The following is a 12,582-nucleotide window of genomic DNA, read 5'->3' as shown; positions in this document are numbered from 1 at the left end:
TGTTGGGAGACGAAACGATTGATGGAGCGAAAGAGGGAGCCGAGAGGCACAAATGACAGGGTGAGGCGAGGGAGCGAGAATAAGCAGTTAGGGAAGGGGAACGAGAGGGAACTGCATGTTTTGGATCCATGCAATATGGAAATATGGAAATTGCACTGGTGTATCTTTGCTTACCAAGTGCATTTGTAACCACAGCTCCCATCTGACCAAGTCTGCACACAGCATATATACTGACTTGAACTTGCAAATGTGGTCCTTTTTAAAGTGGCAAGCCTGGGTTCAAGCCCTTGAGAGTGAGCATCCGTGCTACTCCAGTGTCCTCGAGCAAGAAATCAAAACCCCTTCAGTCACTGACAATCCTTTCTGATCTCTTTGGGAAGAGGATCAAGTGAAAAGAGACGTTCTCCCTCAGAAATAAACACATCAGCATTACATTATCACTATGGACTTACTATAGCACAGAAAAAGATGTCGGCATAAGCAGAGGACTCACTCTTGCCAGCCTGCAAACCCCACTTTTTGTCAATCTATTACAAGCTTTTAACCCATTACTTATCCTGATCCTATTACATTTATCCAGCTAAAACTGTCCAACCTGCACCAGTATTTCCTTACGTGCACAATCTTACTTGGTCACAGGCTTGGTCTAAATGACACTTGTCTTTCCGTTGTGACCGTACTGCGTTGGTGCAGTCAGGAATGTGGGGGGCTCCCCTGCCCCGCGCTGCCCTGACTACTGCTGTTGTTATCAGTGGGACTGGAGACAAGCATTATTTCCCCTCTAATTCCCTGATAATGTCTGTCCTGCCGCATGGATGGCTCTCAAAGGCAAATCCAGAGCCCCTCACACCAGCAGAGGGGCTGTGTGTCCAGGGGGAGATATACTATGTGTGTGTGTGTGCGTGTGTGTGTGTGTGTGTGTGTGTGTGTGTGTGGCCAGAGAGAGGCCAGAGGATGAGTTATACGCTTGCTTTGTCAGAGAGTACAATGCTCTTTCCCAGCTTTTATCTACAGTCTCCTTGCTTTTACCTGTTTTTTTCTTCTTCAAAGCCCCTTTCATAGACTTTACAGCAGCTTTTAAGACGTCTGAGCTTTGTGAGACAATGACTGACTGCAGGCGTCATGTCTTCTAATCTCTCTCACTTTGTCATCTGCGTCAGGGAAAAGTGCTGCATCTCATATTCAAGCTTTGTTCCATAAGTGATAGGTGCCATTTCCCGCTGTGAAAAAAATGACTTTATAACCCATTAGAACTGAGCCAACTCATTTGAAAATGTAATTCTGAAAATTAAAAAACTTGTTGAAAAATTCAGGCAGGATATTTAAAATACTGAACTTACAGAACTTTTTGAAGGTTTTTCCAGGACAGAGATGATGAATGTGTGATCCATCTCTCATCTGTTCGAGTGTTGGAGTGCGGGTTCACAACCTGACAGCCATGGCATTCAGCTATTCCCCTCTGGGATGGTATATTTAAAGTCCTTGTTATAAAAAGGGCACATTATGAATTTAACAGTAAGACCATGGAAGTGAAACAGTGGCATAATGATGAAGTTTAATTGGCTATGATATGGAAAAGGTGCACATTTTTGTGTGTGTCAGACGGGGTTGAAACTCACAGCAGTGTGTGTGTGTGTGTGTGTGTGTGTGTGTGTGTGTGTGTGTGTGTGCGCGTGTGTGTGTGTGTGTGTGTGTGTGTGTGTGTGTGTGTTAATGTGAGTGTGAATACCACTGTGAGACAGAGCAGCCACAGGGCTGACAGTAAGCAAACTAGACCCAGTGGACGGGGTGACCACTCAGGTGGCAAATGTGGAGCTTGACATGAATTCCCCTTGGTGTGTGTGTGTGTGTGTGTGTGTGTGTGTGTGTGTGGTGTGTGTGTGTGTGTGTGTGTGTGTGTGTGTGTGTGCGCGCCTACAAGCATTTGTGGGTTTCTGTGCATGTATATTGTATTGTCAGTGTGCATACTAGCAGTTACACAGCATGCATGTATGTGTGTAGGAAGTAGAGACAGAGAAGACTGCATGTGTCTGTACAGCACATCATCAGTTAGGCTTTATGGCTCAGGACCTCCTAAGATAAGCCCCCCAGGCTGTGAAATTGCTCCTTCAAGAGAAAATGACATTAATATGCGCTTGTCCCTCCCCCCACTGATCCTTGAGCTTTTTACCAGAGCCTCGCTGCTCTTTTCGAAAGGCAAGCCAAGCCATCATGAAAGGCTCCACCACAGATGAAATGTTAGAGCCATTGACTGGGGCATAGCCTGCAGAGCAAAGCTTTTAGCCTGTCTGGCCTGTGTATGAAGGAGTAGACTGCTCTACAATGTAAGAGCAGCATGAAGTCATTCATCAAAATCACGGACAGCACGATCTTTTGTATCATCCTAAATAGTTTAACAGTTTGAAGGGACTGAGGGACTGAAACTGAGAGCAGCCGAGGTCTTTAATTGATCGGAAGTGACTTAAAGCCCTGAAAAGAGAATTTCTCTATATCATTAAAGACCCCTTCCTCTCAAGAATTAGTTGCGCTTGTTGTTACTTGAATGTTTGAGCTTCACTGTGCAGAATGATGTGTGTGCAGAGTTTGACACCAGCAAGCTGTTTTCTCATTTACCTGCTAAAGGGGGGAAGTTTCTCTGTTCTCACCTTAAATCTCAGTTTCACACTCGCACAAGTGCGATGTGGAAATGTGAAAACTCTGGTGCACACAAAGGACTTTTCAGTAAGGTGGGAGACATCATGTGTTCAGCTGTTAACTTTTGAAAGGAGCATTATATTATAAGTTTATCATTTTAAGAAAGTTTAACAAGTTAATTGAACTTTGAACACTGAATTAAGAAACTCTATCCAAATAGATTTTATTCCAAGCAGAGTATTTTCTGTCTTAAAACTTGTCTGGAGGGGATGTTCAAATATTCATGACCAAACAAGCAACAATCAAAGTTAAAGCTTGGAACAGTAAACATCTTTAGTTATTATTTATTAAGAGTTCAACACTCAAAAACTCAGCTAATCTGCTTCATCAGGACTCTGTGGGTATGATTTTGTCAGATTCGATTGACAGTGATCCCTTCAACGATCATTAAATTGTGATCACCTTGCGATTCCAACTGATCACAGACAAAAACACAAACACAGAACTCTCTCATGTGAAATCACCAAAACTTTGCCAGAAAATACAGTGTTCATGTTCATGTTGGGACCCCATCGCTCAATTAGTGCGCTGCCTGCAGACCTCACAATGTGATGACGTCACAAAAATAAAACTCAATTTCCTAGGCGAGGAGAAAGTTTTACAAATGCAAAACCTGCATGGATTTAAAATTCATAAAACAAAAGAGTTAAATCCAGCTTTGTTTGCAGTTCTAGGTGTCTTGTCAACAGTCTTACAAATGTCTCCTTTATAATGTTAGCCTGTGGAGAAAAAGCTTTTGGGCCACAGAGGACTTATTCATTGCAATACCATCGGTGACCACTGGGAGAAATTGCCAGCCAGGCTGACTGGAGGTGCCCTATAGGTACAATGCATTTTTTTTTATATAAAAATAAAAGCCAAGATGTAATATTAAAAGCTCAGATGACAAAGGGCATTACTATTCCATATACAAGTCACAAGAACGTTACAAAATGAAGACCCATAATTAGTCAAGGAGAATACTTGCAATTGTTGAAGATGCTCTAACCTGCTATCTGTGAATTTAAACCTGACTAGTAGCTAGATGCTAGCTAGATTGTAAGAAACATTTATCATATCTCCATTTTGCTTCTGACAGCATAACTGACAATTAATCAATATCACTCTTTATTACAGCCTACATAATAAGTCCATATAAAATACATCAGTGTACAAATCACAAAAAATAATCATTCTAGCTGAGGAAATTATTAAAACTTAGTTTTAAAACGGGGAAATCGGTAGCATTCCTTCATCATGCTACAGAGTATATCTGGACAATTCTTCATGCTCCATCCGCTCGCTGTATGTTGTGAAGCAGACAGGTCAAGTACTCAAGAGTAAAACTCTCCACAATTAATGTTTGAAAACTTGCTTTAGTGGGAGGTTTGTCATTTGTTCATGACATAAAGACACATTACACCAAATATTTTCTTTTCCATATCTTGCAAAATATCCATTCTGACCAGATACAATGAGTGTAGCTGCCTACTGAGATTTGACATGTTAGATAAAAGCAGAGGCCTCATTTCTAATCTTTAGTTGGGAGAGATTTGAAGTGGTGAAGGATTTCAAACTGCAACAGTCTAGTATGGTTACACACTGACGTCTTCGTTGTATGGTCCCATATCACATCCCATTTCTCCTAATCAATGTTTACACCGAGTTCATTTGTGCAGGATGTCTGTGCAACATCCTGCACATTCGACACATCAGCTTGGCTTTATAGACAAACATTATAAAAAACGAGTTATGGATTTTTTTTTTGTTGGACCTAGGAGAGGTAACTGCTCTACTGCTGATGTTGTAGCACTAATGTTGAAAGTGATTTTGCTTGTTATGGAAAATCAAATCTGGAGGTATCTAAAAAAAAAAAGATGTCTGGGGAGATTGTATTTTTCTCAAAGTTGTATAAATGACTAATTACGTCACACTTCTTTTTATCCCTTGGGATGTCCAAGTGCTGCACACACTGTCTATCAAACCAGGGTTAAAAATAAAACCAAAATCATAAGATAAAAGAAAAAAAGAAAGGCCAAAGTCATAAAAAGGGGATTAAAACTGAATAAAAAACGCAAATAAAGCAAAAAATAAAATAAAATAAGGAAAGGCTCTCCAATAAAAGTTTTTAAAAGGGATTTAAGAGACCTCAGTGACTCCGACAGCCTGATCTCCTCAGGCAGGTCATTCCAGAGCCTCGGGCTCCTGAATGAAAACGCTCTGTCCTCTTTAGTTTTCAGCCAGGCCCCTAGAATAGATAAAAGACCTTTCCCTGAGGACCTCAAAGGCCACACTGGCTCATATGGTGCTAAAAGGTCATAAATGTAACTGGGAGAAAGAAGAAGAAGAAGAAGAGACTTTAAAGTGATCAGTAAAATCTTAAAAATCAATTCTAAATCGTACTGGCAGCCAGTATAAGGAAGCGAAAACAGGATCCATGTGGTCATGTCACTTGGTTCTGGTTAAAAGCCTGGCAGCTGATTCTACACAGTCTGGAATCAATCAATAAATCTTTGGCCAAGACAAGTAAAAAGGCTGTGTCAATAATCAAGGCGAGAAGACATAAAAGCATGTAAAATGGTTTCTGTGTCTTTCAGAGTAACCAAAGATTGTATTTTTTAGATACAGCATACTGAGATACAGAACTGTAGGAAATCATCCCTCCCTTACCTGTTTTATTAGATCAGGAGGAGGCGGACGAGGAAGAGAAATTATAAAAAAAGTTAGTTCCAAATCATCTCAAATGTTTGCACCGTGCTGTGAACATGTTTATTTCTTTAACATGCGAGTCGGCCGTATTATTGCAGGTTTAAGGAGCTTTTCCACAGCAATAAGTAACAGATGAATTCATTTGCATAATTTAGCTGCAAAACTCACATTGTCTCCTGTAGCATGTGCAAAATCAATGCTCCACTTCTAGCTAGGCCTGACCATTTGTTTTCCTGTCAAAATTAAGTCATTCTCTCTCATTCCAGGACCAATAACCAGCTAGTGGCCTTCCTGTCCAAATACAGAGACATGAACTTCATCAAGTCCCATGGCAGGGACAACGCCAGGTGAGATGCAAATTTTTTAAACTTAATTTTAATCTCCTCACAACACCACACCCTCTCTCTCACTCTCTCTGGTTAGCTTTCTGTTTCTCTTTCTTATTCGCACACACACACACACACACACACACACACACACACACACACACACACACACACACACACTCCTGCCAGCACAGCGTGGTCACTGAATCATAATACAATTAGCTTCCATCTGTGGCTTCATTAATTAACCTTCTTGGTGGGTTGAGTTAGCGAGGTCGATGCCAGGACGCCCGTCCCTGCCGCCGCCCACTCTGCTCTCTGCCCCATCACGCCCCGGCGGCAAACCAGTCACCACCCGACACTGTGGGCAAAAATACCCCAAAAAACACATGAGAAAAATAAATATTTAAAAAAACACCCAGCATGGATGCATGAGTCAGCGTGACTCAGCAGTACCTTTTTGTGTTTGCAGTCACAGTATTTTATTCGGTGCTGTTTGATGGAATGGGTTTTGTGCCTGATTTAATTCTGTATTCACAACAGCAATGATCTCGGTAATCCACCAGTATGTGCATAGGTTTAGTCGGCTAAAACAAACTAAAATGCTTGAAAAATGCACGAGCGCATTTCCAAAATGTCATCTGCGTATGCGTGCGTCGTGTGCCGGTGAGCCACAAGGTCATTACGTCAGCGGTGTTTGTCACCGTTCACAGAACAGAGGGAACAATTTGACCTGTTTGCCCTGAATTTGACTCCCTCTATCTAACACTCGATACACTCACAGGAGTAACACCATCCATTATGTATGCAGGGTGTCACTTCTCTTGCTGTTGATGATAGTGTGTAGAGACAAGTGCGAACAACATGTCAAGTCATTTAAGGCCAAGGATAGGAGACACATTTTGCAATAATGCAAGAGGGAAATCATATTTGGATATACAGCTATTGCAATACTAGTTTTAACCGGTGTAGCAGCTGAGGCTCTGCGTCCACCTGAGCATATATTCAGTTTGTTCTCTTTTTTTCTTAGCTCAACCCTTTCAGTCTTTACCAATATTCACCAAAACACACCCAGAGCAGATCCAGATTGAAATGCAGACATTCACCTCGATTTAGTTAGAGGCAACCAAAAGTTGTTTCCTCTTGCATGAGGATGATGTTGACTGAAGTTTACAGTAAACACAGTCCTTTTGTGACAAGCTCGTCTCCGAAAAATCTTCCACTGTTGGAAAGTAACGAGGGGAAAAAAAGGGAGAAAATGCAAAAGCCGCCGATATTGCACAAGAGTATGAAAACAAGAACAACAGAGGGTTTGTTTTTTTATGTAGAGGGTATTTTTTTGAAAGACTGACTTTCACCTGGATTCTGGTATCTATAAATAAATTCACTCAAATGACCAGCCCTGACTGTTTGTATATTTAGTCCGCAGACAAGGGTGTAACCGCACCTTTCTGTGTGTTTATCAGGTTTATCCGAAAGCAGGGTCTAGACCGTCTCTTCTACGAGTGCGACACCCACATGTGGAGGCTGGGCGATCGGAAAATCCCAGAGGGCATCTCAGTGGACGGAGGGTCTGACTGGTTCCTTCTCAACCGCATGTTTGTGGAATATGTCATCAACTCCAAGGACAATCTGGTCACCAACATGAAGCGCTTCTACGCCTACACTCTGCTGCCTGCCGAGGTAACACGCGCACAGACAAGTGTTTCTTAACCTCTGACTGACAAGTGAGCGCTTTGTTCTAACACGGCGTGGTTTTTAGAAGCAGGGCTCTCTGTTCTCTTCTGATGGCTGTGTTTGATGTGCAGGGGAAGAAAAAGAAGTTGGACATAAAATCATAAAGTGAAGGGAAAGTGTAAAGGCTCACTTGGAAATTGGATGTTTATCATGAGCTACTGTGAAACTCTCTGCTGCTTAGTCTATTTCTTTCAGTGAGTTGGATGGTGTAAAAAAAAAAAAAAAAAGGAATACAATTTTCTAATTTCGTCTCTCTGTCTCTGTTTCTCGCTCCCCAGTCGTTCTTCCACACAGTGCTGGAGAACAGCGCACACTGTGAGAGCATGGTGGATAACAACCTGCGCATTACTAACTGGAATCGTAAACTGGGCTGTAAGTGCCAGTACAAGCACATCGTGGACTGGTGCGGATGCTCCCCTAATGATTTCAAGCCTGCAGACTTCCACCGCTTCCAGGTAATGAAAACACATGGCACTGCTGTAGAGAAATTCACTTCCTGCTTGTAATCCCAACCAGTGACAAGTGGACAGAAACTGAAAGGAGAATTCGATATGAACATTATGTAAAAACACTGACATATATTTGTTCCTATAAGATATAACCCATGAGATGTAAGTATTGTGTTGCCCATGTCAACACACTCATTTAGCTTTATGATATCAAAACACTTTTACTTAAGTAAAGAATCCGAGTGCTTCTTTCACAATTTCAACAAACTATACAGTAAAAAGTGCATTTGGAGATAACAATAAAGCAGCATCTGCAACTGGTGAGTCAAAACTACCCTGTTCTGAATGACACATGTTGCTACAGATGTGCAGTCGTTGTAAAACATCGTCTCTCCTCTGTCTCTGTGTCACAGCCATTTAGGAAGCTAGAAACTCTTACTTTACTCTTACCCTTACTGTAAAAGGTGCTAACTTCAAGCAGAGGTCAATCAGAGACATGTGATTAATCTAAAATGAAAATAAAAAGAAAACTTCACACTGGTGGATGTTTTCAGCGCACACACCGCAGTATGTCGTGGGAAATCAGCTGTAGTCAATCTCTAAATTCTCTGCCCTCAAGGTCTGTCCTCTCACCCTCCGCATCCACCCTGTTCCCACAGCTTTCACAATCAATATGTGCAAAATGACGTCTTTATTAGTATGACCCAGAGAGGGGAAAAAATTAATAGTAATTAGATCCTCTCTGCATTGGGTATGAGGAGGAGGAGAGGGTTAGTTAGCTTTTCAAAATGAAAGTGAATGAGTGGCGGTGACTGTGGGACCCCAGAGAAAGTCAGTGTCACAGTTTGACTTGTAATGTGCTCCTACAAAGTAAAAGCTGCAGTACAAAGTGAAAACACTCTGCTACAGTTAACTATCCTTTAAACGCTGTGACTCACTTCATCTCTCCTGTCCTTCACATAACAGTCAGAGCCGTGGCACTGACCTCAGTTCCCCCCACTCGCCAGACCTGACTGCCGTCTGTCTCGCCTCAGTCTCTGGCAATTCAGTGCCAACACATTACCACAGGTCCTTGGCACCGCTGCGGGGTCTGGTTGGCACCCTGGTATCAGTGAGGTCCAACCCTGGGAACAAAGCAGCCTTTCCAGAAGCCAGCCAGGCCCCTGGTATTAATAGGACTTAATATCCCATTGAGCACACGATCCAAGTTTCCCTTTGAACCTCAGCAGAAGGAAAGATACAGACAGTTAAAGTAGGCTTGAATTTGGTTTGCAGATGAGAGGAATAATTCAAGGTACAACTGTTGAGTTTCCCACATCGTGATTTTGAAGTGCACTCACCAGGGGAGGGGGAATTCTGGAGAGGGAGAGTGGTGCTGTGCCTTTTGTCTTATAGCATCATTGTTTAGTAATGTGTTTCAGAATGAGGTGCATTTGGTAAGTCTGTTGGAAAGACAGGCTGTGACAGGTTGGCGCTTTCAGATGACTGCACAGAGGATATGTCAGAACGCACAAGATCTGGGAACGTGTAGATACACCAAAAAAAAAAAAAAAAACCTTCCTTCATGTTTCATTTGATATCTCTGGCCAATCACAGAGGATTAATGCATCATCCGGTGCCGTGTGAAGCAGCAGCAACATCCCACAGTTGCCACTCCCGCCTGAGAAAACTGTGAAGTCTCAGAAACCTTCATTAGGTCTCCTTTTTTTTTTTTTTTTTTTTTTTTTTTTTTTTTTTTTAGCAGGTAACACCGAGGTGTTCGGTGCTAGGTAACTATCAGTAAATAGTTTGGTGACTGGGACTGAAAATATGTCTTTGTGTGGAAGCCAAGCTGTGGAGGCGGATTTCATGATGCACCATCAACCACACGAGTAACAGTGTGGCAGGGACAGAGAGGGTGAGAAAGAGATGGGTGGAGCGGAGGAGGCAAGTCAGAGTGACATGTATAAAAAATTAAAAAATAAACTGTTGAGGGAAGGGATGATGAATGGATGGAAAAATACAGAAACGGACAAGTCTGAGAAATTATACAGCTGCCGGTGTAAGGCATCTTCTTACCTTTTCTTCGTCAAGCACCTTTGGCCACTAACAGTGACCGTAATTCCTGCGATCGAGCTGACACAGACGCTCAGAGTGACTGGCAGCCCCAGTGAAGCACCCACAATCCCTTCATCAATAACTTTATTGTTATGCCATTAGGTTTTAAAGACCTCGCCCACTACATCATTTGTTTTCTTCCCAAATTTCTCCTAGATCTGCCCTGTGTATGAAGTCACCCCCCCTCCCATAAGACAGGGTATTTAAGATGGGTAGTTTCCTTGTTAATTCAAATATTATAGGGAGTGCATTGTGTTGACTCACTAGAATACTGTTTAATTGACTTATGAGGACACAAAGTGCAGTGGTTTCCAAACCTGTTGGGCTTTAAGGCTTGAAACATTAAAACAAGGCAATATCAACCATGTAGGATCTTTTTTTTTTGTCTTGTTTTATTTAGAATATCTTTTAGAACCCTGAAGAAGCATATTTAATATATTCAAATTAAAAAAGAAGAAGAAAGCAATGCAAATATTAAAGTCTGAAAAGGAAAGCTAAAAATAAAGTATCTCGCTGATTGTAGCACCAAAACACACCTCCAGTCCTCCAACAGAAATGTTGATGGTCTTGCATTGTGGGTAATGTAGGCGCCAGGTTTTGACAAGGAAGAAGAATGCGTTAAAATGAAAAATATGATTCTGGTTCTGTTGCCATGTTTTTTTTAAACTGTCCATCTTGAGTCCAACAGTGTTACAGGAGTCTTTTAATCACCTCACGACACCTCAGATTTATCTTGTGACTCCTTGTGGGCGTCCTGACTCCCAGGGCGGGAAACCCCTGACATAGGCCGAGCACATATAGACTGTTTGTTCTACAACTAAAAGAATGAGTGAGCGTGAAGAGAGAGTGTATAATAATTAACTCACTACACCATAGAGAAAAAGATTTACCTCTTTCCTCTCTGCAACCTTCTACCTCCTCTACTCTTCCTCCTATCTTCACTTTCTTTCTTCTGCCCACACGTCACTTCCACACACATCTCACACATCACATTTGTTCCCCTGCCATCCTGGCGCACCACCATGGCTTAATCTTCGCCTTGTTTCTTCTCTTTATCTCATCCCACCCTGCTTTGCTGTTCTGGCCCCCCCCTCCCGTTCCCTCTGCAGCAAACAGTGCGGCCCACCTTCTTTGCCAGGAAGTTTGAAGCCAGCGTGAACCAGGAGATAGTGAACCAGCTGGACACCTACCTGTTTGGATCATTTCCCCAAGGAACGCCAGCGCTGAACTCCTACTGGGAGAACGTGTACGACGAGCCAGATGGCGTGGCCAGCCTGTCAGACACGCAGCTCACGTACTACCATTCCTTCACACGCCTGGGCCTGGCCAGGGCGGCCGCCTCACTGCAGGGAAACCCGAAGGATCACAGCTGCAGGTTTGTTTTGTGAACACACGCAGATTCACCTATGCAAATACATCTTCTGTTTATGTTCTGTTCTGCATCTACACATACATACACACACACACACACACACACCCCATCATCATCATCACAGCATCATCGTGCACCTGCACCCACATCCACAGGTGCACTGCAGTTCAATTATGCCCTCAAAAGCCGCCCACACCCATGTTAGCATGAGAAACCACAACATGTATAAAAACCTTTTTGTTTCTCTGTTGTCTCGGTCTGGGATCGCATGTCATGGAAATAGGACAACAGTGAATAGTTCCAATCAGCAGCTGAGAACTCTGGGTAATGCTATTCATTTTGTAATACGATCTTTTACTCTGTCAGTTTATCCCTGAGATAATGAGGCTATGTAGGTCATTGTCCCTTCCAGCCAGTGTATTAGTATTGGTGGACATGTATGAATTCCAGAGTGCTGTTAACATATGTGGTTAAAATGAAAAGGGTTAAACCACTCTGTGCTTTCATATTTAATGGCCAAATGGAACATTTCATCTTGATGGACTTCAGTGAGGACTTTTGCAGCATCTGGTGCAGGAGCATTTTTAGTTTAACTTTCCTTCAGTTTATTCACACAGTGATGAAGCCCAAACACAAAGTGGACACAAAAAAAAAAACAAATGGACAAATTAAAAATGCTGATTCCAAACAGAAGGCAGAGGTGTAAATGGCTAATTTGTGTGACAGAAAGCTCCACACATCTCATAAAAAACAGTTTACCTCAGAAAACTAAAGATAAAGCAGACAAACACAACACCTACACTACTAAAAAGAAAGATGAGAAGATGAGATCTTTATGTTCAGCTTAACGACATCAACAAACATTAAGATGACTTTTACCCTCATGAGACAAGATAACACAATTTAAATAGAGCACAGCATGAGGGAAAACAGTTGTTTTAACATGATCCGAAGACACACTGTGTTCTGATGGGCTATAGTTTTTGTTGGTAATCATCCAGGATGCTAATTCTAATTGCTCTGCTCAGGAAATCTTCACAAATCCTCAGGTGACTGATAGCGTCTTCACTCACTGTTGCAGATTCCTCCCTGCTGCTTTGTGGGTGTTCTGTAGAGTCATGCGGGTAAAAGCCAAGCAGAGAAAGGAAGCATGTTTTCCATCTGTCAAACCTCAAAACCATCTATCCGCTACAGCTGTTTCTACTCATTCACTGCATCT

At 42.3% G+C, this 12,582-nt stretch overlaps 1 protein-coding gene across 1 annotated transcript in view; it reads left to right on the top strand.

Annotated features, from left to right (window-relative positions):
* xylt1 (xylosyltransferase I) overlaps positions 1–12,582 on the top strand; it is a 78,358-nt gene that overhangs the window by 47,760 nt on the left and 18,016 nt on the right. The window contains exons 5-8 of the mRNA XM_056372326.1: positions 5,649–5,729; positions 7,175–7,391; positions 7,724–7,900; positions 11,101–11,366. Of these exons, the coding sequence (XP_056228301.1) occupies positions 5,649–5,729; positions 7,175–7,391; positions 7,724–7,900; positions 11,101–11,366 (741 nt within the window). The remainder of the gene's footprint in view (positions 1–5,648; positions 5,730–7,174; positions 7,392–7,723; positions 7,901–11,100; positions 11,367–12,582) is intronic.

This window comes from Seriola aureovittata, chromosome 3, assembly GCF_021018895.1.
Source record: "Seriola aureovittata isolate HTS-2021-v1 ecotype China chromosome 3, ASM2101889v1, whole genome shotgun sequence".
NCBI lineage: Eukaryota > Metazoa > Chordata > Actinopteri > Carangiformes > Carangidae > Seriola > Seriola aureovittata.
Note: the sequence above shows the minus strand (reverse complement) of the source record. Positions and strands in the feature narration are given on the sequence as shown.